At 51.4% G+C, this 24,769-nt stretch overlaps 1 protein-coding gene across 1 annotated transcript; it reads left to right on the top strand.

The window, feature by feature from the left end:
- Positions 1-556: 556 nt before the first annotated feature.
- On the top strand, positions 557-22,965 carry Loxl1 (lysyl oxidase like 1). Its single transcript, XM_051197615.1, has 7 exons — positions 557-2,111; positions 14,267-14,375; positions 17,551-17,688; positions 18,107-18,263; positions 18,814-18,909; positions 20,792-20,907; positions 22,681-22,965. Exons 1-7 carry the CDS (start codon positions 926-928, stop codon positions 22,685-22,687), a joined length of 1,809 nt encoding a protein of 602 aa, XP_051053572.1. The 5' UTR covers positions 557-925; the 3' UTR covers positions 22,688-22,965.
- Positions 22,966-24,769: the final 1,804 nt, after the last annotated feature.

The raw sequence follows: 24,769 nt of genomic DNA, 5'->3' as shown, positions 1-24,769 counted from the left end.
AAGTCAGTATCTCCCATGAGCTGCCATGTCCTGTTCAACCAGTGTGCGTGCACTGGTCTCCATGCCTATAGACTGAGACTTGGTGGAAAATATTAAGGTCCAGTGTCTTTGTACTCAGGACCAAGTGCCAAGTGTCCTCAGGGTGCAAATTACAGGATGGCCCCAGCCAGAGGTAGGCATCTCCCCAGGGAGGCTCACCAACAAAGATGTGTCTTAGTAATAGGTTTGGAGAAGAGAGAGGGCATCTCAAGAGGCTTCAGAAGAGGTGAAGCCAATGAGTAAAGTGGAGTTCAGAAAAGCTGTTCAGAGCAGAGTGGAACCAGCAGGGTAGTGCCCACATCCTAACTCTGCTGTGCTTGCCAGAAACCCCACTTAACAGGGCTGAGTCCCCAGGGGCCCCCTCCTACTCCCTGCTTCATTCCCTTCCTTGGAGGCAGGTCTGTGGCTTGGCTGGAAGCTACCAGGGCTGAGGGAGAACAGCTCTGTGGGACAGGCCACATAGCTAAAACCCGGCGGGCCATAGGGCCCCGCGGAGGAGGCCCCAGCAGGCGGACCAGGTTCCTGAAACCTCCAGACACTTCCAGCCTGTTGCTTATTCATTCAGAGTAGGAAAGCGCCAGCCTAGCCAGCGGCCAGCCAGTGTGGGGCTGGCCATGTAAGGGCCCCAGGAGGTCCTGCCCGTCGTGCCCTGCAGAAGCCTCGTGCAGCCCTGGGCACCGCCCCTGCCCTGCCCTGACCCCTTGGCCTCGAAATGCTGTCATCGGAGGAGCCGTCCCGCTCGGGACAAGGCCAGCATGGACAAAGCTAGAGCTTGGGCAGGCAAGGAGCCGTCCTGTCCTCGAGGCCGTGGGAAGAGACAGAAGCACGAACCCGGGCCCACTTCTGAGAGCCTCTCTGCCCACCCGGCCTCTGCAGAAGGGCCACTATGGCTCTGGCCGGAGCCAGCAGCCAGCTGGGGACCCTGGTGTGGGGCGCCTGCCTGTGCGTCCTGGTGCACGGGCAGCAGACACAGCCAGAACAGGGCTCAGACCCCGGACGCTGGCGACAACTAATCCAGTGGGAGAACAACGGGCAGGTGTACAGCCTGCTCAACTCGGGCTCTGAGTACGTGCCCGCGGGGCCCCAAAGAGGCGAGAGTAGCTCCAGAGTGCTTCTTGCAGGTGCGCCCCAAACGTCTCAGCGGCGCAGCCAGGGGGGACCCCGGCGTCGGCAAGCGCCGTCCCTGCCCCTGCCTGGGCGCGTGGGTTCGGACACTGTGCGTGGTCAAACGCGGCACCCATTCGGCTTCGGCCAGGTGCCCGACAACTGGCGAGAGGTGGCCGTCGGGGACAGCACCGGCATGGCTCGGGCCCGCACCTCTGTCTCCCAGCAACGGCACGGGGGCTCCGCCTCCACCTCGGTCTCGGCCTCGGCCTTCGCCACCACCTACCGCCAGCCATCCTCGTATCCGCAGCAGTTCCCCTACCCGCAGGCACCTTTCGTAAGCCAATATGAGAACTACGACCCCGCCTCGCGAACCTACGACCAGGGCTACGTGTACTACCGCGGTGCGGGTGGCGGCATGAGTGCGGGCGCGGCGGCTGTAGCTTCGGCTGGGGTCATCTATCCTTTCCAACCGCGGGCACGCTACGAGGAGTATGGAGGTGGTGGCGAGGAGCAGCCCGAGTACCCGGCCCAGGGTTTCTACCCGGCCCCGGAAAGGCCCTATGCACCGCAGCCACAGCCCCCGCAGCAGCCGCAGCCGCAGCCTCAACCCTCCGACGGCCTTGACCGTCGCTACTCGCACAGCCTGTACAATGAAGGCACCCAGGGCTTCGAGCAGCCCTACCCTGATCCCAGCACCGACGGGGCACAGGCCCCCGCCGGGGCAGGTGGCACCTATGCTGGTGATCCCCGCCTCGGTTGGTACCCTCCTTATGCAGCCAATGTGCCTCCTGAGACCTATGTGCCTCCACGTGCGGTGGAGCCACAACCCCCATTCCGCATGCTGGAGCCACCTTACCTGCCTGTGCGCAGTTCTGATGCGCCCTCGCCGGGTGGGGAGCGAAACGGCGCCCAGCAGGGCCGTCTCAGCGTGGGTAGTGTGTACCGACCCAACCAGAATGGTCGCGGTGAGTACTGTCCTTGGCTCAATATTCTGGTCACAGGTGAATGCTGCTTCAGGGGTTCAGATCCTCTGTCTCTTACCAAAAGTCTCCTGGTAGTGGCGGAGCAAAAACCGTGTAGCCAACAGTCATGATCTTCTTTCTCCCCCAAGCCTGCCCTGAATCCACCCATTATCCATCAGGGTCAAAGACCTGCCTGGCAGGCCTGCATTCTGATTCTGGCTTTGGGGTAATTGAGGAAGGACTAGGCAGGCTTTAAGAAGTACTTTACAGATCTGGCTGGGGTCATCTAGGGACAAGTGGAGAAAACCCATCTCCCTGCTTCTCCATCTTCCAGACAGGGAATCTCTTAAGACTCTCAGAAAGTACTTTATGCCAGTTGCAAAGATTGAGGCAAAGATCATGGGAACCATGTACCTTCAGGGTCAAGAGGCGTTAAGGATGCTTCTACAGGTATATTCCCCATGCCTGGACCTCTGTGAGCTGGCATGCCCTTGGTGAGTTATGTAGGAGGTCAAAGAGCAGCCCTTGAACAGATATAACTTGCAGACCTCTAAGGGGTATCCATAAGGCTGGGATGCCAGAGCCCACTGGCCAGGGCATAAAATTCAACTGAGCACTAAAAAAAAATCTGAGTAATGAAGATAAGTAATAATTTTGGTGCATTAAAAATCTGTTATGAACAAATATGTCCAAATTTTAAATAGACTCAGTAATGATTCTATAAGCTGAGGCAAACTGAAAAATCAATATGGGTCCTGTCTTTATTTGAAATGGGATATTTGTTCACTGCAGATTTTTTTGTATTGATTTTGCTTTTTAAAGATATATTAAATATTACTTATCTTGGGTACTGTGCTTTTTGATGTTCCCTAAAGCATAACCCAAGGCAATGCACACTGCTTCTCTTTCATTTTGGCTCTCAGAGAGTCCTGGGAAATGTCTGGAGATAGGCCACCCTCTGGCTTTCCCCAGGGATGAAAATGTGACCTATTCTTGGGAAGGCCAGGTCATCTGCACACAAGGTTTGGGTGGAGCAGTCTTCCTCTGCCAGATGGGCAGCTTCCACATGTGCTGTTACTGTGACAGGGGCCAACTGTTGTGTCTGGCCAGTGCTGGATGGCCATCAGCCCATTCTTTGCTGTCCTAGAATCCCCTTGTTGATGTTCTCCATACAGGCTTCTCTGGTCAAGGTTTCCACTGAGTTCTCACTGCACTCACAGTATACCCTCAGGGCAGTGCTTTCTGCCCACAATTCTCTGCTCCATACCAGGGCTGTCAGGTGAAGATGTGACCCAAGGGTGCTGGTGCCCAGCCCAGGTTTGGTTTCTCAGCCTCTGTCAGCATCTGATAAATGCTGAATCTAGCCTAGACAGCCTAATTGAAGAGCTGATGCTTGGAGGCTCCTAGGGCTGAAGGCCAGGGGAAGGAGAGTCTGGAAAGCAGGGTGGCACCTACTGTGTCTTATCCACTGCACAGCCCTGAGTCTAATTCTGAATCCCACTTTGAAAACCACAGGAGCTAGGGGTGAATCAAAACTGGAGTGGGGGCCTTCTATGCTGCAATGCTAAACATTGATGGTGACAATGCATTGAGCCCTTTGTCAATAGCTTGACACCGCCTGCAGCAGGCTAGTATAGCTTTGTGCTGACTTCCCGGGAAGCCCCTTGGAGGAGAGGGTGTTTTACCTATCATGTGTTTGACTTTTGTGGCTACTTTTCTTAGAATGCAAGACCTCAGCTTAGCCAGGAGGGCCCCACCTCAGTCCTGAGGAGAAAACCGAGGCCTCAAATGCCACAAGCCTGGCAGAGGCAGGTCAGGGACTGTACATCTGGGCCTGCCGCCAGTGGTTTTTCTAGGGCCCCTCTATGGCCTATGAATTTTCAAGGAAGTCATTTGGTTCAGAGGAGGATAAAATAGGGCAAGGCCCATGTCTGGGAGTGGGGTGCTTGGTGTTCAACAGGCCCCAGCTATTGCCCCAGAGTTCTACAGTTCCTTTCAGATCAAATATGCTTCTCCCTGAAGGCAGTATTCCTGATACCCAGGCTGGCATGCATTAAATTCAGGCTCTGCCCTGAGAGAAGCCCAGCAGAAAGGACATGCTGGTGTGTGAATAGGTCAGTATTGGGAGCAGACACTGTTGGAGGTACAAAGGAGGGTCTCTGTCAGCCTGGGCAAGCACCCACTCTGACATATCCATAATTCAGTCCTGCATGGGATTCTGAATTCCACTTCAAAAACCAAAGGACTTGAGTTAAGTGACAGTGGCACATGCCTTTAATCCCAGTATTCCGGAAGCAGAGGCAGGCAGATCTCTGAGTTTGAGAACAGCCTGGTCTACAGAGCAAGTTCCAGGACAGCTAGGCCTACACAGAGAAACCCTGTCTTGAAGAAACAAAAACAAACAAAATCACAGGAGCTGGGAGTGAATCAGACTGAGGAGGGGGGACATCTGTAGTGAATGCTGAAGGAGGATGTCTTGGAGGAGGTGGCCAAACATATGCTCCGTTCTTCCTCCCCCTATCATGGAGAAAATAGGATATGGGAATGGAGTTAGGGTCCATGCTAGTGTGGGGTTCCCAAAGAAGCCAGAAAAAGGACATTAAACTCCCCTGATTTTCAATTCTGTTCCTCCCTCCCACCCTGCTAATCTGGGACCATGGAAAATCCCAGCCCAGTGAAGTCCAAGCCTTGTACTTGAGATCAGCCCCCCAGGCCTGGTGTGGGAGCCCAGGGTGGATTCTCAGAGGCTGACTTCATCCCTCCTGGCCACACACCCAGGGGTCTGAGGCCCAGCGCTGGCAGCCTGTGCCTGTGTGTGGGTGTGGATCTGTCCTTACAACACCAAACACATGTGAGCACCGCCCACGTCCCCCCTTGTGTATGTGGCTCCCAAGTGTCTGTCCTGAACTCAGTTTCTGCCTCAGCAGCCTTCTCTTACCTCTGATGCTAAGTACTGGGCTGCCCAGGGCTTCTGTTGTACATTGTTTCTGGCACTGGAATAAGTCACAAAGGTGACACAGATCTCAGGCCCTAGGAAGACAGGAAAAGGGAGCCTAGTAAGATGGCCCAGTGATCCCATACAAGATAAGAATTGGGAAGCAGCACAAGAGCCCTGCCCTTCTGCCAGCTGGGAGTCTGGGGCACAGCCTCCCTCTGCATTCGCTGGTGAGAGTTAGGCTCCAAGTGACTTCCCACTTATCTCTAATCCTTAGGTCTCAGCCAGATACTGTTACTTGCCCCATCCATATATAGGATGAAGGGCTGACTCGCTGACTTTTGATAGTGAACCCAGGACTTAAGTCCATCCTGTGTTCAAAGCTATGCATTGTTTTTAATTTTTTCCTATGTGTTACTGCATATCATGCACACTTCATTCATTCATTCGTTCGTTCATTCATGTATTCAATCATTCAATGGCTATTTAGGTACTGGTTGTGACGGAAAACATTTTAGAGGACTATACAGGTAAGTGCCAGCAAGAGAGAGGTGTGGGTGTCTAAGGGAACAAGCAGGGTTCTGGGCAGCCTCCCTGCCCACCCCCAACCCCCGACTTCCTGTCTCCTGGCTCACTACCCTCTCATATGGCCTCCACTCCCCTGCCCTCAGCCTGGATGTCTCTGTGGAGTTGGCTCTTGTTTAAACAGATGTCTGATGGTAAGCTGCCACTGCTTATAAATGAGTTATGTGCTGCTGAGCACTCTTCCCATTTTCTCATTTAAGCCCAACAACCTTAGGTGTAGTTACAGTATAGGTCAGTGTTATCTCCACTTTATACAGGAGGGAACTGCAGTTCGGAGAAGCCAAGCTGGACCTAGGAAGGGTGTCTGTCCCACCTTCACTTAGCTATACCCTTAGGGAAGTGTTTTACAGTGAAACCTAAGCAGTGTTCAGTGACCCTTGCCTGAACTTCTGAGGGCCAGGGACCTAAGGTTTGGGTGTTGCTGTTTTGTTTTTGCCTGGAGGTTACAGACATTGTCCCCTCTCCCCCCAGTTGCTGGGGGTGGTAGTGGAGCTAGAGTGGGGGTAGGGAGAGTCCATAGTGTCTTTGCTGGCTTAGCTAGAGAGTTCTGCACCCCGCTCCCCTCTCTTTCCTTTCTCCTTATACCTTGGGGGGGGGGGATCCTCACAGCCAACCTCTGGGCTCAGAAGGGGCACCTTTCCCCAGGAGCACCCTGCTGGTGTCCACCCCACTTCCTTTCAAAGCCAAGAACACATGGAAAAAACTCCCCAGGCAGTGGCTAGAACAAGCAGGAGAGGAAGGGAACAGGAGGCCTCCAGAAGTCCAGCTAGGCAGTCCACACCTGCTTCCAATTCCTGCGCTCAACATTCCTGTGGAGCAGCAGCGGGGGCGGGGCCTGGAAGGAGAGGCTGAGTCTCGTTCCCACCCAGGGCCTGACCTAACTGCCTCCTCCCACAGCAGGGCAGCCAGATCCAGGGGTGTTTTGTGTGGGTTCAGGATTAGAGTGAGGGCTGGGCCTGGGTCCCTTGCCCCTCCCCCACCCCTTGTGCTAAGCCCTGGAAACCAGGAATCTTACTGCTTTCCAGGAAGCGGGGAGGGAGTCAGAATGTCAGACAAAAAGGAGAGCACCTGCAGGCTAGCTAGTGCTGTCAATAGTGTGAAACCTTAGGAGATAGCCTACCCTTCTTCCTGCTCATAGGCCAGCTGGAACAATGGAGCCCCAAGTAGAAGGGTTTGGGGAACTATGCCAGCTTTGCTTGACAATGAAGAGAGGCTTCCATAGGCAGGTGGTCCCAGAGTCTTTGTGGGTACAGGCATTCACATACCTGCTCACTGAGTGTCTGCAGGTGCTGACTCCTGAGCACCTGGGCAGGTAGGTTAACAGTACCCTACACCCATTACTATCCTCTCTAGCTCCCAGCCAACCAGTAAGAAACCAGACACCTAGCTCCCAGCTTCCTACTGTACACATGGGATCCCTAGACTGGCTGCTCAGTGCAGGCAAAAGATGACAATACCCATAAACACGACTGCCCTCAGGAGCTCCTGTCCAGTTGAGGATTGTAGATGACATCTCTTGAGGACATGTAGTCATCTGGCTGGTGTATGTTAGCCTTACTGTGTGCTGAGAACACTTATACCTGGGTATTAGTGAAAAGAAATATGAAATGTTTGCCTTCATGTAGGTAAAGTGGTAGGTGTCGTGCATAAAATAGAGGTAGCTAAGGAGATCAGGAATAGGGGGCAAGGGAGCACTTTACAGAGGTGGCCACCACAGGCCTCAAGAAGATGGCATCTGAACCAAGACTAGAAGGAGGCATATGAGTGAGCCAATCGTTCATCTGCAGGAAGAGCATTACAGACGTCTATGTGTGCGTGCGTGCGTGCGTGTGTGTGTGTGTGTGTGTGTGTGTGTGTGTGTGTGTGTATGCGTGTTTGTGGCCAGTGCAGAGGTCCAAAGATGATGGGAGAAATAGGGAGGCAGAAGCAGGCAGATCTCTGTGAGTTCGAGGCCAGCCTGGTCTACAGAGCTAGTTCCAGGGCAGGCTCCAAAGCCACACAGAGAAACCCTGTCTCGAAAAACAAAACAAAACAAACAAACAAAACCAACCAAACAAAAAAAGGAAATAGAGATGGAATAGGAGACTAAGACAAGTCTCAGATGTCAGGATATTGGAGGCCACTGTGAAGTTTTTGGTCTTTTCACTCTGTACTAGGGAGCAACTTGCAGGATAATGGCTGTGCTGGGAGTGTGTTGTTGGGAAGAAAGGCAGGGATGTGAGTGCTGTAAGAGGAAGCAGGGTGCTGGGAGAGGAAGTCAAGCACGACAGGTGAGCTCTGGACCTAACAATGGCGATGGTGTCGTCCATGCCTGAGCGGAATCGACCGTGAGAATGGGAGAGGTATGCACAGAAGTACCAGAAGTACGCAATGAGCTCAGAGTTTAGAGGTCAAGCTGCCACACTAAGCAGCTGGTTACTGATGCTTGCAGTTCAGAGTTCGGAAGTGGCAGGCTAAGAAGAGACCACAAAAGGCCTTTGCTACCACCCTGTTGTGTCTGGGCTCCACTCTTTAGATAGTTGGGATCCACAGAAGGTTCTAGATCTGGCTCTGTAGCCATCATAGCCCTCTTTACCAGCCTGGAATTGCCCCTTCACCACAGGACAGAGTGGCTTCTAGATACCTTTGCCTACAAGCTAGCAAGAGCAGGTGGAACACCTCTGGGTGGGTGCTGACAACTTAATGTCTCAATTATTAGCTAATAATTTCCTGGGTTTGGGAGCTGCCAGCTCTGTTCCTCTCTGGCTCATCTTTATTCAAGTCTGAGCCGGGCAGAGCTTTCTGATTTCCCCACCTAGGGGCTCCTCTGGAGTCTGGCTCTGTTCACTTGCCAAAATATCCCACTCAGCACATATTTCACAACCGGCTGATGGGTTTCTGCTGGACTGTGTTTATCCTCCAGTCCTGGGCTCAAGAGACTAGGGCTCTGTCGGATTCCACTTCCCCTTCTCTGAGAGCCCCAGCAGCAGGGGCTCAAGGAACATAGATGCCAGAGGAGGGCTGTGGAACCCAGGGAACCTGCAAAGCTAGAGGAAAATAGGTGAGGTCTAGACATGTCCAAGCGCACACACATACTGGGCAGGAGAAAACAGACTTCTAATGAGGCAGGAAGGGGTCGGTCAGTCAGTGGGATAATTTCCTGACCGTTGAAGCATGGGCTGCTGAGGTCAGAAGAGGACTTGGGCTCTTGCCCAAGGCTGGAAAATGGATTGAATAGCTCTGAAAAAAAGTATTTTTATCTCCAAGCGTTTATGGAGCCATGCAACCTGTGCTCAAGAGCCAGTTGGTTCAGTCCTCCCGGCATCCTTCAGATAGGGAAATTGAGCCTCAAGAAAGAGAAGACTGAGCCAGTAACTGAGAAGATCAGCACAGTGGCCAACTAACCTCTGGGGTCGTATGCACCAGAAGACTCCCCTTGGATCCTGCCCAGGAAGAGGCTCATGGTCATTGCCATCATGAGAGTGGTCTAGAAGGACCAGACCTAGCCTAAGAAAGGAGGACAGTGTAGGTTTGTCCTGAGGCCGTTGACTGTAAGAATCACTGTGGCTGGTCCTTGCATGGAACCCTGGCTGCCACAGAGAACTCTCTGAAGACAGAGCTGAAATACAATGTTTGACCCTTTCCTGGACTGGATCTTGATCTAGGGGCTTACCATGGCAGGACAGCTCTCTGTCTGCCTGCATAATGGCTTGGGTCCTGGTTCACTCACCTCAGGCCCTCCCCAACTGAGCCCTGGACTTTGGACATCCCAAGGGTCTTTACTGTCCTCTGACTCAGTGTTCCCATTATCCTGGCCCAGGCTGTGACAGCACATCCCTCATCCCTTCCTAGGGAAGAATGAATACAGAGGCCTGGCACAGGGATGTATGGAGGCAGACAGGCCTGGAGAGGGCCACATACAAGTTTACAACAGAAGGGGCAAAGCTCAGCCAGCATTGATAGGATCCAGCCCACTCAACGGGGGCAGCAGAGTAAGGCTGTCCATACAGCCTTTGGGCTCTGATCCACTCCTAACCTGTGACACTGAAACTAGGGAGGAAGTTGAGCAGGACTGCAAGTCCCCTGTGGGTTCAAAAGTGAACTGGTCATGTGTGCTCAGCAAGCCTGTAAGAGCCTATCAAGCTATCCATTGTGTCATGTGTGTAGAACAGAGCTCACCCCACTCCCTCTCAGGAGACCAGTCTGATGGGATCCTGGGGAGGCAGACTCCTCTTTAGCAGTGTCTAGCTGTATAAAAGGTCCTGCAGGTTTACAGTGACTAAAACAAAAAAATCACAACACAGTACAGGTCCTGTGAGACTATCATGTATGTTTTATGTCTGTGAATGTTTTGTCAACATGTATGTATGTGCACCACATTCATGCCTGATTTCTTAAGATATCAGAAAAGGGTATCGAATTCCCTGGCACTGGAGTTACACATGGTTTTGAGTTGCCATATAAATGCTGGGAACTGAACCTGGGTCCTTTTTTTCCCCCTTTGTTTCTAGAGACAGAGTCTCTGTGTAGCCCTTGCTGTCCTGGAACTCAGTTTATAGACTGGGGGACTTCAAACATAGAAATCCACTTGCCTCTGCCTCCCAAGCGCTGGGATTAAAGGCGTGAGTTGACATGCCCAGATCTCATTTGTGTTTTCAACACAGCCCCATCTGACAAGAGCTATGCAATCCATAAAGGTCTACAGGTGCTCTGGGACATACCTAACCAGCATGGGCATGATGCCTAAGGGAAGACGAGAGAACATAGTACATAGACCATGGACCAGGTTTTTCCTGAACTAAAGAGACATGGAATTTATCCCATTCTCCATAGTTAGAAAAACAGGAGAGTCTCACAGAAATGTGTCAGAAACCACATGTTTAGTCTCCAGGTCCAGACATGAGGGTTGGGTGACAGACTCCAAGTTTGTTGGAAAATACATCCCACCACCACCCCACCTCAGAACTATACCCCATAACTTATGGGACCCCTGAATTTGACCCATCATCTTGAAATGGGGATGACCACACTAATTATTCCACATTGACCACCTTGCCTGTGCCCTACAAGCCAATACATCAGACCTGCTTCCCCTAGCCCTGTACCTACCAACCTCCATGCAAGACTTTCTTTATCTCCCTTCAGTCACCATCCAACTTTCCCCCATATCCAAGCCCCACAAAGGGAGTGAGAGCCTAAGCTTGGCTGCTGTCAGAATGTCCCCTGGGATCACAGCCTGGAGAAGGAGGCTTTGTTCCATTCTGGAGACACATACCAGCCAAGGGAAGGGCCTGTACTCCCTGGGACCTCAGCAAGGGATCCCCAGGGTGAGATGGGAGACCAGGCCTGAACTCCAAGGACAGCAAGGGTATGATAGGGGCAGGGTCATAGCTAGGGTGGGATGAGTTAGGTGAGTCATAGTGACTCTGGTAATGGTCAAAATCAAAGACAATGCTAAAATCATGACAGGAGTTATTCCATGTAACTACTAAAAAATATAAAAACCAATCTACAGTGATTTAAAAATTCTATCGGTGTGTGCCAGGGTTGGGGACATTTTCCTAGCTCTATTGTGGTGGTAGTTAATGGCAGCATACATTTGTCAGAACCTTACCAAACTACACCAGAACTCTGTGCCTTTGTGTGTAGAGCTTACTTCAAAAAGAAATCTATTACTTGTATATATTTATTTGATTTGTATGAGTGTTTTACCTACATGTATGTGTACCATGTGTGTGCAGTGCCCGCAGAGGCCAGAAGACAGTATCAGATCCCCTGGAACTGGATTTCAGATGGTTGTGAGCTGCCATCTGGGTGCTGGCAATAGAATCCATGTCCTCTCCATGAACAACCAATGCTCTAAACTGCTGAGCCATCTCTGCAGCCCCAAAGTTTATTTTTATAAAAAGAAGAATGTCAGGAGAGAACTGAGACATAAACTGTCCTGAGACTGCCCTGACTCACTGTGTGAATATAAGCACATCCATTGATCTCTCTTGATGGCCTTCCAAGGTATAGTATGCTCTAGGGTCTTAAAGAGAAAGACACACTCTTAGGGATGTGGACAGTTGTGTAATAAACCACTACCCATTAAGCAGAGGATGTGATCTCTTGGCCATGAGTAGTTTGCAGACCCTGCCCTTAAGGCCCCATCTGGACAGAAGGAGCCTATAGAGGAATATGAGGAAATCCAGCTGCAGAAAAATCCCAGTAGTGAGGTAGGAGTATGTGCATCCCATAGCATCACTAGTAATCAGGGAAGGCTTCCTGAGGCCAGAGCCAGAGATCAATGTTGAGACTGACCTGTCCCTAGTCTCTGCAGTGTATTCTACTGATAACTCCTTGCCACAACTCCTGGGCTTACACCAAAGCTCCATTAGAATCAGAAAGGATAGCTGATGTCAAAACAATTCCTTTTGCTGAGTCTTTCCTATTAGTACATTGCTTTAGTTTACTATCTAGAGAAGGAAACTGAGGACAATAATACTAAGATTCAGAGATGTTGCTAGAACCCAGTTCAGTGAGTCCAGGTTCAGGGTTCAGTGTGTGATAAGAGTCTAAGCTTGGTGTGCAACTAACATCTGGGATCAGTAGGTGGTGAGAATCAACGCTTAGTGGTTAGGTCTCAATATGACCAGAAGGCTCAGTGTGTCCAGGATTAGGGCTCCGAGTGTGATAGATGTTAAGTTCAGTATGAGACCAGAATCAGGATTCTGTGTGACCAGGACAAGGCCTCAATATGTGATCAGGTTCTGGATTCTATGTGTGACCAGGATCAAGGCTGAGTGTGTGGCTAGAATCCATATTCACTGAATAACCTGGGTCAGGGCTTCCTGTGTGGTCACTGGGCTCCGGCTGTGGCCAGGGTCAAGCTCAATCAGAGAACAAGAGCAATATAACTGGCCCCAAGTGCCCCTAGCCTGGGATTCTGGCTCTTATGACTGTCCAGGATTGCACAGCCAGTTCATGAAACAGCCTAGAGAGGAAGGGTCGGGCCAGAAAAGATCTGTGGAGCCATCTGTGTAGTATTTATTGAAACTGGGCCTAGGATGGGAGCGGCAGACTGTCTGGTGCTGAATGCTGGGTCCATGAGGCTTAAGCCCAGCTGCCACACCCACCCATTGCTGAGTTGCTAGAAGGTGGGGAAATGGGACCCCCTCCTCTCTTCCTTACCTCTCTTCCAGAAGCTTCTGGGAACCAGTGGGTGAATACCATATCCCAGATGGTTTGCAGTTCTGAGGGTCCCTTGGGAAATGACTGCAAACATTCCAGGGGGCTCATGTCATAGAGCCTAAGCCGGCCAGAAGTCCCCCATTTGCCAGGAGCCACCTCATCCTCACCCACCCTGTACTCTAAGCTTCTCCATTCCAAATAGGTGAGGTCACCCTGCCTGCCCAGATCAGGCTGCCCCGAGCCTCAGGCTCCAGGGAGAACATGTCCAGAGTAGGGACCCAAAGGATGTGTGTGTGTCTGTGTGCAGGCACACACCTCTGTCAAAGGCTGTGAAACTAGACTCCCCTTTGTCTGCCTCATTGTCAGGACCTATAAAATGGGAGAGAATGGTAAACAGGGGGCCTAGAAGCTCCTTCCCATGACTCAAGCGCCCCACTTTTCCTGCCTTTACCCTTCCCCACCCCACCCCCAATGGCAGAGGGTTAAGATGCTAGAAGATTGCAGTCTCTTTTTATCATTTACTACAGGACAGAATCCCAAAGGCCTCATAGAAGAGAGAATTTGGGAGCTCCAGGCACCCCACTGAAAGCTTGCTGTAGGCGGATGATCAGCCCCCATCACCAGTCCCCCCCCTCCCCTGTGCCCTCACTCCTTATTCCATTATGAGATGGGTCCGATACCTGCCTATGGTTTTTGCTTATTCCTGGTAACTTACTCGGATTCTTACTGGTGGGAGAACCGATGGGCTACCCTGGTGTAACCTAGAGAACAAGTGGTCACAAAGAAAGGTTGGAGCAGTCTTTAAACTTCCCTTGGATCCTACAGAGAAGGGAGCCAGGCCCTCCCTCGAGTTAGGCACCAGAGATTGCCCACCGGGAATGGTTGTGGGTTGGTTTAGATTCTGATGGCCAGAAGTGGCAGCAGGTGCCAAGAAGAGCATATCCTGAGCATCTTAGCTGGCACCAGGCTGATTCTGCTGGCTCACGGAACATGCTTTCTTCCTGCCCACCCCTTCCTTCCAATTGACACCCACCTAGCTCTGCACATGAACTTTCTGGGGCCTACCCTGGGCCACAGGCCCTGGCTGTCCTGGTGGTCCTTGAGGAAGGCTGGCTATAGAGGTGAGAGGAATGTCTTGGCTAGTATGCAAAGGTCTGAGGAACAAGGACAGAGGGAACAGCTCTGCCAGGAATTCCTTAGTCTCCTTAGTCCCGTCTAAGCCTTTACACATGGCATGCTATTCCACCGGACACGTTTTCCTTCCAGTTCCTGGGTCTTGTTCACATTCCAGATCTTCTAGGATGTCTCCACACCCCCACACCACCAAGCTGTAGAGGCAGTTAGCTGCTGCTGAGGTCCTTGAACCTATGACCCACTGACCAGGGAGAATGGCCACAGTTTGGGGGAGGAGGTCCTTGAAGCCAGCAGTAGACAACCTGACCCTCTTGCTACTTACACTGTACTCTTCGTCTCCTGCCCTCTCCAGGCCTCCCTGATTTGGTCCCGGACCCCAACTACGTGCAGGCATCCACATATGTGCAGAGAGCCCATCTGTACTCCTTGCGCTGTGCAGCGGAGGAGAAGTGCCTGGCCAGGTAAGGGGAGCTGGGGGTGAATGAAGCCTAGGGCCTTGCAATAGTCCATGAGAGCCACCCAGAGCCTGGCAAAATAGCTGAGCCTTTCAGAGCCCAGACCTCCATCTTGCCTGGATCTAGGAGTGGGGAAAAGGAAGGAGTGGGTTCCTCTTACCCTGCACACATTACCCACAAGGACCTTGACTACACTGTGACGTTAATCTTAACACCGGCCCTGACAGAATGGGCTGCCCCATTAGGAAAGTAAGGCACAAGAAAGGAAAGGCACTGAAATTGATCCTATCTGTATTTCCAGTGGTCAGTGTGGTGTCAGGGAAGTCCTGGATGGAGGGCAGAGAGCTGCAGGGTGAGGGTAAGAGTGGCTTTGTCTGACCAGGTTGCCCATCTGATCCTAGCAGGGAATGGGTAGGCCTGGGGGACAATGAGGGCTCAGTGTGTACTGTTCCAGAGAGAGAAGAAGACCATTGCCCTGAGCACACCCACCCTGCTCCCCCAGAGCTCACTTTTGGTTTCTCAGCAGTTCACATTCTGCTCAGCTTCTGTGCTTTGGGGTCCTCTCCCTGTGCTAAAAGACCTGGTTAAAGGGGACAGTATTCTGATGCTCTTCTGGACATGGATGCCAAAAGCATAGTTTCCCCCATTAATTTAAAAAATACTTATTTACTTATTTTTACGTGTGAACTCTCTTACCTTTTATTCTCTAGGAAACCCTTTGGAATGTCAACATTTATTCATTTTAGAGCTTTAGCGCCATGGCCCCTTCAGATTAGTTGACCACAATATCTCTCTCTCTCTCTCTCTCTCTCTCTCTCTCTCTCTCTCTCTCTCTCTCTCTCTCTCTCTCTTATCTGTGGTAAGATAAAGAACTTTCATCAGCATTTAACTCAATTCACTGCTTCTTTGATAAAGCCATCTGTCTTAAAAACAACACTAGTCAGAGTGATGGGTGGAGCAATTTATTCACACTCAGGTGAAAGTCCTTTATATTATTACAGATGTGCAAAGTGTACCTATTCTGGGGACCATCCATGGACAGCCACTTGCTTGACCTGACCATCAGGCCTTGTCTGTGTCCCTTGTGGTTGGGAAGAGACCACACCATTTCTGCTGACATTCCTCCAACGATAAGGGCTCAGTCTCCGTTGAGGCCTGCATGAGTCTGAATCATTTTAGTTAAAGCCAAATTCTCAATACATCTTCTTGGACTTCTCAAGTGCTCAGCCCTGAGCTCCCAGTTGGATGAGGAGAATGCAGCTTGCCCTCTGTCCTGGGTGACATCTCCACCTAGCTGGAGTGAGTGACCCCTCACTCCAGGCTCAGATGACAAAACTAAGCAGGAGTAGAGTGAGAGCCAAGATGCACAGCTCTGGGGCTGGGGTTAGAGCTGAGGCTGAGTAAGGTCAAAGAGGGAGGGGCCTGCAGGGATGTGGCCTCCAGAAAGGCTGGGTAGAGGATTACAGAGCTGGGGCCCTGCAGTGGGAGGATTCTCCAGGCAGTTTAAGTGTGGGCTGGAGTCCTGGGCCAGATCCCACACTGCAGGCTGAACCCAGAAAAGGGATGGAATTTGCTCCAAGTCTCACCACGAGCCTGTGGCCAAGCTGGGCCTAGACGATAGATCCTGCTGGTTTCCCACGATGTTTGGAGCTGAACAGCAGGGCAGGATTTCACCAAACAGGCAAGGAGGATGTTTTGTCTCAATACAGAAACAGACAGATTCCAAGCCTCCTCCAGACAGGGACAAGGCTTATGTCCTGGCAGACAGGAGTCTGAGCTGCCTGCTGTCCAGACATATTCTCAGAGAGAGCTAATCCCCACAACAGGCCACCTCTCACCTCTGGCCTTATAACCAGGTCCCAAATGAGGCCCGCCAGGATGGCTGTCAGTGGTCAGCTGCAAAGAAGGGAGCTGGCCCTCAGGCTTCCTGGTGTGTGTGTGTGTGTGTGTGTGTGTGTGTGTGTGTGTGTGTGTGTTCCCTCTCAAAAAAGAAATCCCTCTTTTCTCTTTCTTCCCTGCTTCTCCTGGGAATTAGAAATCACACATGAATGGAGAGCAGACTTCCAGAAGGAAAAGAGCATATTGCTAGTCCTGAAGCCAGATCATCAGGAAAAGATGGTCTGATCACACTTGCACCAGCCCAGGGTGCATGTGACATCAGGGTGAGCCATAGGCAGTATTGCAGAGCTTATGGTCAAACCAGGATGCTTCTAAGTACAACAATCATGGCAGACTTCCTGGAGGAAGGGATTTGAATTGGTACTAGGAAGCTAAATGAGCTCTAGAGCAATGGTCATGCAAACAGCAGGAAAAGAAGGGGAAAGAGAGAAGTCTTATGGAATGATAGCCCCTGAGCTGGCACTCAATCTGTAGTGGAACAAAAGGGCACATGGGACCAGGAACAGGAAGATTTAGCCCAAGATGCTCAGGCCTGCCTTTCAGTCACACACAAAACACCAGTTAGCTCTGTCCAGAAGAAGGAAGAGTTTAGACATTTCCGGGTGTGGCTGTCAGGCTCTATTTTTTTATTTATTTATTTTAATATGTGTGCAGGTGATGTGTGTCCATGTGCAAGGGAAAGCCCAAGGACAACTTGGCATGTCACCTTCCAGGTTATTGGCCACCTCCTATGAGACAAGGCCTTTCATTGGTATGGAGGTCACCAGTTAGGCTAGGCTGGCTGTCCAGCAAGCTCCAGGGATCCCCTGTCTCCTCCTCCCCAGCGCTGGCATTAAAAGCACACAACTCCACAAATAGGTTTATTATTTAGTTCTTCAGGACCGGACTCAGTTCCCAATGCTTTCAAGGCAAGCACTCTAGCAACTGGGCTGTCTTCCATGGGACTGGAACTGTTTATCTTTTAAATTATCCTCCAAAGATTTATTTTATGTGACCCCAGCCTCTCCCAGGGTGGTGGTGGGTGCTGTTCCTAGCTGAGTTGCCTGGAAGCTTGTGATCTGAATCTGTTAACAGCTGCCAGTCACACACAGAAGGCCAGAGAGGAAAGGAAGCCAGGTCTGGGTGGTGTCACAAGAGAAGAGGCCACCCCTCACTGTCTTGCAGGGTCAAACTTCAGGAAGGGGTTGAGAGGACAGTGGCTAAGGGCAGGGCCTGCTGTAGTTAGCATAAGCTGACTTTTGGTGTTACAGTACCATTCCAGTCTCCCTGCCTATCCCCACAGCACAGCCTATGCCCCTGAGGCCACCGACTACGACCTCCGAGTGTTACTGCGATTCCCCCAGCGGGTGAAAAACCAGGGCACAGCAGACTTTCTCCCCAACCGGCCACGCCACACCTGGGAGTGGCACAGCTGCCACCAGTAAGTGAGACTGATTGGCCCTTGCTACTTCCTCTCCTGGCTAGGACCCTTGATGCCCGAGTCCTTCCCATTAGCACTCTGGTACTTGTTCATGCCCTAGGAAAGTATGGCTGGCCAAGGACCCTCAGCAAAACTGAGTTGAAAAATGGGCCATAGAGTGGTCAGCGTTGGTAAAGGGATGGAGATGTCTAGAATGCGGGAGACCACAACAGGAAGGAGTCCAGAAAAGAAGTAAGGAGCCTGAGGAGGTGGAGTTCTAAGGTGACCTAGTACCAGAGATACTACTATCCCATGGGACTCAAAACAGAGGGCTCAGTGGTTAGGAAGCCACCGTGGCCTGTCATCTAGCTCATCTCACTAGGGGGGATGTAAAGGAACATCCCAGGGAAACTAGGCCTTATTCTGTCTCCTCCCACAGACATTACCACAGCATGGATGAGTTCAGCCACTATGACCTGCTTGATGCAGCCACCGGCAAGAAAGTGGCCGAGGGACACAAGGCCAGCTTCTGCCTGGAGGACAGCACCTGTGACTTCGGCAACCTCAAGCGCTATGCATGCACCTCTCACACACAGGTTGGGCTAGTGTGGCGGGGTGGATAAAGGAGTATAGGGACGGGGAGTGGGCCAGCCATGGGAAGAATGGGCGAGTGCCAAGGCTGTGCCCACTTAGTTCTGGTTGAGTATCTTCTTACCAGTCCTGAGACCATCACAGGGCCCTACACAAGTTTCTCCCTTCCTCATCCAAAGGGGTGTCTGTCTTGGAGATAAAAGAGTATTGCCACAAAGTCTAGATAACACCATGTCTCATTTGCCTAAAGAGGGTCAAAGCTCTATCCTAAAACATCTTTCCATGGGTTCATCCACAAAATATCCATATTTCCATCTATTTTTTCATCTCTACCTTCAGCCATCTTTGCCAAGCATCTGACCCTTCCTGTCATGTCCCCTCTGCCTATGGCATTTCCATCTTCTGCTTGGCTCATATATCCAGTGGCTCAGCAAGGGCCCTAACCACTGTGATCTCAGGCCAGGGAGGAAGCCAGAGGCAGAAGCCCCCAGACTGCCTTGGATGGACATGGGGTTGCCCTGAGATACAACCTTCTCCTTTCATCCCTCTCTCCAGGGCCTGAGTCCAGGCTGCTATGACACCTACAACGCAGACATTGACTGCCAATGGATTGACATAACTGATGTGCAGCCTGGGAACTACATCCTCAAGGTGGGCCTCACAGTCTGGAACATTTTTCCCAACTTGATGCCCATACTCTTCATCTCTGCCCCCTTCTCTGGCTGTGTCGCCACCTCCCTAGTTGCTTAGCTGGGCTGCCATCTTCAATATTGTCTGAGATTATGTTCCTCTGTGATGATGTGTGTCCCAAGCAGAGAGGCTTCTCTTCCCTTAAAGACCTCAAGGGGCCAGGTGGTGGAGGCCCATGCCTTTAATCCCAGTACTCAGGAGGCAGAGACAGTCGGATCTCTGAGTTCAAGGCCAGCCTGGTCTACAAAGTGAATTGCTGGACAGCCAAGGCTGCTACACAGAGAAACCCTGTCTCGGAAAACAAACAAAGGACCCCAAGGAATCTTCAGCCCCATCATAGCTAGAGGAAAGGAGATGATGACATCATCACCTCTAAGTGACAAAGACCTAGAGAGCCAGTTAGCCCATCCTCCCATGTGTGGAATGGCAGGCTCTCAGCTCCTTGTGGGACATGTACCAAGCCCCAGGGCATCTGTGACCAAGATTCCTTCTAGCAGGAACCCCTCTTGCTACATGGAATGGTGTGAGCTTACCCCATCAATCATTTCCTTTGGTACTGGGACAAGTAGAAAAGTGTGCTGATGACACACAGCCCAGCTTGGTACACCCATACACACAGGGTAGGGCCATGTCCCCGTCACCTGACCCTAGGAAATAGGTGGGGATGACTGCCAGCTTTCTTAGATCTGCTCCATACATACCGAAGTTCAGTGTGGGGAGAGCCATGGGTGGTGGCTCCTCCTGCAGGAGGAGGCTGTAGACAGGTGGCCCTCAAACACAAAATCGGAGCAACTCACTGTTGCTGCACCTGAGCTCTGCCCCATAGGGGTGCATGCGCGTGAGTCTTGCCTGATGAGCTACTGGTCAAAGATGAATGAGTCCCAGGCAGTGGGCAAATTGACCACACACACTCAGAGTTCAAGTAACAGCTGTTCTTTTTAATTTTTAAAATTATTTTTTAAATTTCTTTTTTTCTCTATATGCTGTTTTGCCTGTATGTATATCTGTGCACCAGGTATGGACAGTACCTCCAGAGACCAGAATATGACCCTGGGTCCCCTGAGACTGGAGTACAAAAGGTTGTGAGCTGCCATGAGGGTGCTGGGAACCAAACCTGGGTCTTCTGGAAGAGTAGTGAAACTCTTAAGAGCTGAGTCATCTTTCCATCCCTGCTCCTTTCTTTTAATTAATTATTAATTAATTAATTAATTAATTGTGTGTGAGAGACTGCAGATGGAGCCCATCCATGCTAGGCAGGTGCTCTATGGTAGAGTTGCACCCCTAGCTCAACTGCATTCCTTCTCAAATGTCCTGCAGTGACTGGTCCCTACCCCTGCTAGGCCAACTGTCATGATTTGCCTACTCTGTAGCTCTTTCAGACCAGAAGCACAGGGCATGCACGGGCCATCTTCTCAACAAATGTTGGCTTCAGGGCATGGTAAATACCCTGGCATCAGCCAGCCCTCCCCCATAGGACTGGGATATGTGTTAATCAACCATAAGTGCTGGATTCAAGGAGACCAGGTGTTGACCCCCCTGTCCACCCTCACCCTGTTCCAGCCCTCACTCTCACCCGACAACTGTGCCTTCTGCTGGAATGGGCTCTGGCTCTGGGGAACTTTCTGATTTCTAACTGAGAACACAGTTGATGTTTTCTTGAACCTCAGCTGTCCCTTCTTTCCCACCTTTGCCTCCTTGTCTAAGATCCCTGTCCCCCTCATCTGTCTCCATCACCCTGCCTTTCTCTCTGTCACCTCTGTCTGTCTGCCTCTCCGCTACCTTCTTTGGTGGCCAGGTGGAGTATCTTCCTGACATGCCCCCTTTTTCCATTTCTCTTCTCCAGGTTCATGTGAACCCCAAGTACATTGTTTTGGAGTCTGACTTCACCAACAATGTAGTGAGATGCAACATCCACTACACAGGTCGCTACGTTTCTACAACAAACTGCAAAATTGTCCAGTACGTGTTTGCCCACCCCCTGACTCCTACCCCAAACACATTTCAGGAGTCCCTGAAATACCTACGACTCCTGTGCTTTGGGTCATTGATGGCCACACACAGCTATGAATGTGTCTAGAAGGAAGACCCTTTGTAGAGAGCTGAGTGCTCATGATGGGGCTAAGGCTATGGGGTACTGACAAAGGGTCCTATCCTGTAGCCCTGAGGGTTTCAGACAGAACCTGGCAGAAGGCAGAATGGTCTGGTCAAGTGCATGGGCTCTGCAATCCTGGTCTGCAGATCGGTGCTGTCAGAGCTGCCTTCCTCACACACCACATAAGCTGTGGATGAGGACTTCATGCCTGATGCCAGCATATCTATGTCCCCAGCAGATGCCATACTCATTGGTGTCATTATCAAGTAGACTGGGTTAAAACTCCCAGATTAGGAGTGGTTGGAATGAACCAACTTCTGTCCCTGGATCTCCATCATACAGAAGGTCAATAGAATCTTGATCTGGGCTTTTAGTATATGGTTGCTAAACACCTTAGCACCTGCTGTTCCAGGCCAGCATAACTCAGGCTCCTGAATCCCTCCTTCTAGGAAATACTTTGCAGAGAGGCCCTCTGCCTACAAACTTACAACGCCTCTCTGCTCCCTGTGACTTTAAAATGTTTGCTTAGATCAAAGCAGTATTCTTCTCCTAAATATGTCCTGGTGCTTTAGACTGAGCTCTTCAGTTGAGGTCAGATTGTAGAAACTCCAAGTCCCAAAGAGGCATTTTAACCCCAAAGTGTGTACTTGTCAAAGGATGGCAAGTATGAGAGTTTAGCCTGTGGGGTCAGGGCTCAGTGTGTGACCAGGATCAGGGCTCGCTGTATGACCAGGATCAGGGCTCAGTGTGTGTGACCAGGATCAGGGCTCAGTGTGTGACTAGGGTCAGAGTGTATCTAGAGACAGCTCTTTTACCCACGAAGCTAACTATCACTCTCATTCATATGACCACATCTGAAGGAATGGGTCCTGCCACCTCTGCTTCAGTCCAGAGATCAGGTTACTCAGTCGAATCAGGCTACCATCACCCAGGACACCATGAGTGGGTGAAATGGCCAGGTCCTGCTCTGTAAGGCTCTTTAGCTTTCTTGGACCTGAGTTCCCAATGCCTTCTTGCTCTTCAAGGCCTGTGAGGATATGTCTGATGCCACAGGGACCCCATAAACACAGTCAGGGACCTCAGAGGATAGACAGAAGCATCTGGGCTATCCTTGTGCTCCCTTAAGCCTGTGGCTGTGGAGGCCAAGGACCTTGTTTCCAAGACCTCTTTATATAAGTGCTTGCAAAGTCCCAGGTCTTATTAGAGTGTCCCTGTGACCCTGGCCACAGTCAGGCCGCTGGACCAGCATGCACAGGAAGCTGCACAGAGTGTTCCCAGAAAGGCCACAGGACCAACACACATGGGTTTCCATCGTGTTTCTGAAGAGGGGAAAGGAGAAATTTTTCTCCTTCTTTTTAAGGGAAAAAGCAGTTAGGGGGTCAGAATTAGAAAATAACATCCAGAGAAGCATTTCCTGATAATAGCACCTAGAACCTGGGACAGCCAGCCAGAGGCATGCCGAGACTGTGCCCTAAGAGGTGCTAGGCCCTGAAGGAGCTTTTGCCTTGAACCCACACTCCTGGGGAAGATGGAAACCACTGCCTGCCCCAGCGCAGGGAGCCTCAGCTAGAGGAGTGAGTGTCAGGGAGGCGGGCCATCTCGCAGATATCATGCCATTGACCAACTCTTTCTTTCCTTAGGTCCTGACCTCCTTAAAAAGCAGGCCCTGCTCCCAGGCAGCCTCCCAAGAAGCCCAGCCTCCTAGCCCAAGGGCAAGGGCAGCTGGTGACTAGGGCATCCCTCCCTGCCGGCCTCAGGGAATGAACGTGGACCAAAACCACAGGGATTCTCGATGCCAGGCCCCATTTTGTACCTAACCCTCCTCTACAACATCCTTTTGTCTGTTGTTGGTTGTTAATTTTTATATTTTGGCCATTCCACACAGCAAGATTGCCCGGGTGCTGAATAAAAACAAGGGTTTTCTAGTCTGGAGTTCTGCATTGGCCTAGTGGCTAGGTGGACCACAGCTGGGTCAGGCCCAAGAGATGTACTAGAGTTTTAGCCTTTGTGTAGGAGCATGTGAAAAGGGTGGCTGTCAGCCTGCCAGGACTCCAGCAGTCCTCCAGGATGCCAGGGTTATCCATCATGGAAATGCTGTGGGGTTTAGCCCAATGCCAAGCTGGCAGTAGAGAACCCCATCTCACCAAGTGAGAGCAGAAATGACCCCAGCTCATCACTACCATCCGGCAATGGGAGCTAACCATAGCTAAACACAGTGCTGTGTACCCTCAGGACAACCCCAGCCCCTGCCCTGACCCATACAACCACAGGGGGGCATACTCTGTACCCAGGGAGGGCCAGAAGAGCCTTAATGGGCCACCTCCCCAAAGGGAGAGGGCATATGCATTCCTGGCAGAGGGGATAACATGCAGCTCAGGTAGTGAGGTGGGCCTGGAGGCTGAAGAGTGTCAGAAGAGGGAGACCCCCTGTCCTTCCCTGGATATGGTTTTCTACAACTCCTGGATACCAGTGGACCAGGAAGAAGCGGAAAGAAAATGTCATCGCCTTTCCTCCTCTCCCACCAGCCCTCAAGATTTCCCACCACCACCTGCCCCTACCACCCTTGAGAAACACTAATGGGAAAGGGAAGGATACTTAGGTCAAGGGGCTAGTTCTAGCTGTTTGACTCTGTGCCTCAGATTCCATTATCAATAAAATGGAACTGCTCTCCTGCACAGAGAACCAACAGTCACTGCTACAGGGTGAGCTAGTATCAGCACTTACCCTTCAGCCCATCTGGACGCAGCTGCTTTAAGGCCATCACTCTCCATCCTTGGGCTCTGTTGCTATCTTGCTTTGTGGTCCCTGGTAGCCAGGAGGTCTTCCAGTAGGTTGGTAGGAAGACTTCACATAAACTTTCCTGGACCCAGCCCACTGGGGTGGTTGGACAGCAGGACCCAGCTCTCCTGGCATGAGGTAGGTGTCCTGGCCAGTCATTCTACATCCAGGCTGGACCAGGAGGCTGAGCAGGAACTCAGATGCAACCTAGGCTTTGGATCACTGTCCACTACTATCCGAGGCCACAACCACCAAGGGCACACAGACATCATCTATGTTCCAGCCTATCTGTGCTCCACTGACTGAGTAGGTCCTGGGCACTAGTTACAGAGAGCTTCAAGGTCCCCTGCCCAGTCACCTACACTGTCCACACCTGACTCAGCCTTAGTACTGGGGTGTCACCACCTTTCCCAAGGCCTATTGGAACAATTCGACCTGCACTGGGCCCTGTAGCCTCCCCTTGGCCTGGCCTGTAGGATCCATTATTTTGTACAATGGGCATATTCCTGGAAGGAATTCAGGAAAAGCAGACAGAGAAGAGATCTTAATTACCCAGTGTGGACCTCCATCTCTCCACTTGTGCCTGAGGGCCTGGCTTCTTGGGCCCCAGTACTATTCCTTGTCTGATAGAGAAGAGAGAACAGAGAAGAAAAAAGGAGGAGATAGAGGGAACGAGAAAAGGGAGGAGTTGAGAGCAAAGTCCAGCCCAGTGGGGAAGAGGCAGGCCACTTGTTAGACTCAGGTCAGGACAGGGACCAGAAAGACTGCTGGGCCTGTAACCTGCATTGCCTGGCTTAGCAGATACTGTAATAGAGCTAGGTGGTGGTGGTGCATGCACTTGGGAGGCAGAAGCAGGTAGATTTCTGGTGTGAGGCCAGCCTTCTCTACAGAGTGAGTTCCAGAGAAACCCTGTCTCCAAAAGAAAACAAACAAACAGATACTATAATAGAG

The sequence above is a fragment of the Phodopus roborovskii genome, unplaced genomic scaffold, assembly GCF_943737965.1.
Source record: "Phodopus roborovskii unplaced genomic scaffold, PHOROB, whole genome shotgun sequence".
NCBI classification, from domain to species: domain Eukaryota; kingdom Metazoa; phylum Chordata; class Mammalia; order Rodentia; family Cricetidae; genus Phodopus; species Phodopus roborovskii.
Note: the sequence above shows the minus strand (reverse complement) of the source record. Positions and strands in the feature narration are given on the sequence as shown.

What these genes read in the sequence shown, in the direction of transcription:
- Loxl1 (XM_051197615.1), top strand. Translation starts at nt 926, where the DNA reads ATGGCTCTGGCCGGAGCCAGCAGCCAGCTGGGGACCCTGGTGTGGGGC. An exon ending in GAGTGGCACAGCTGCCACCA is followed by an intron (nt 17,689 to 18,106) that starts GTAAGTGAGACT and finishes CTCCTCCCACAG; the next exon opens with ACATTACCACAGCATGGATG. An exon ending in CATGCACCTCTCACACACAG is followed by an intron (nt 18,264 to 18,813) that starts GTTGGGCTAGTG and finishes CCCTCTCTCCAG; the next exon opens with GGCCTGAGTCCAGGCTGCTA.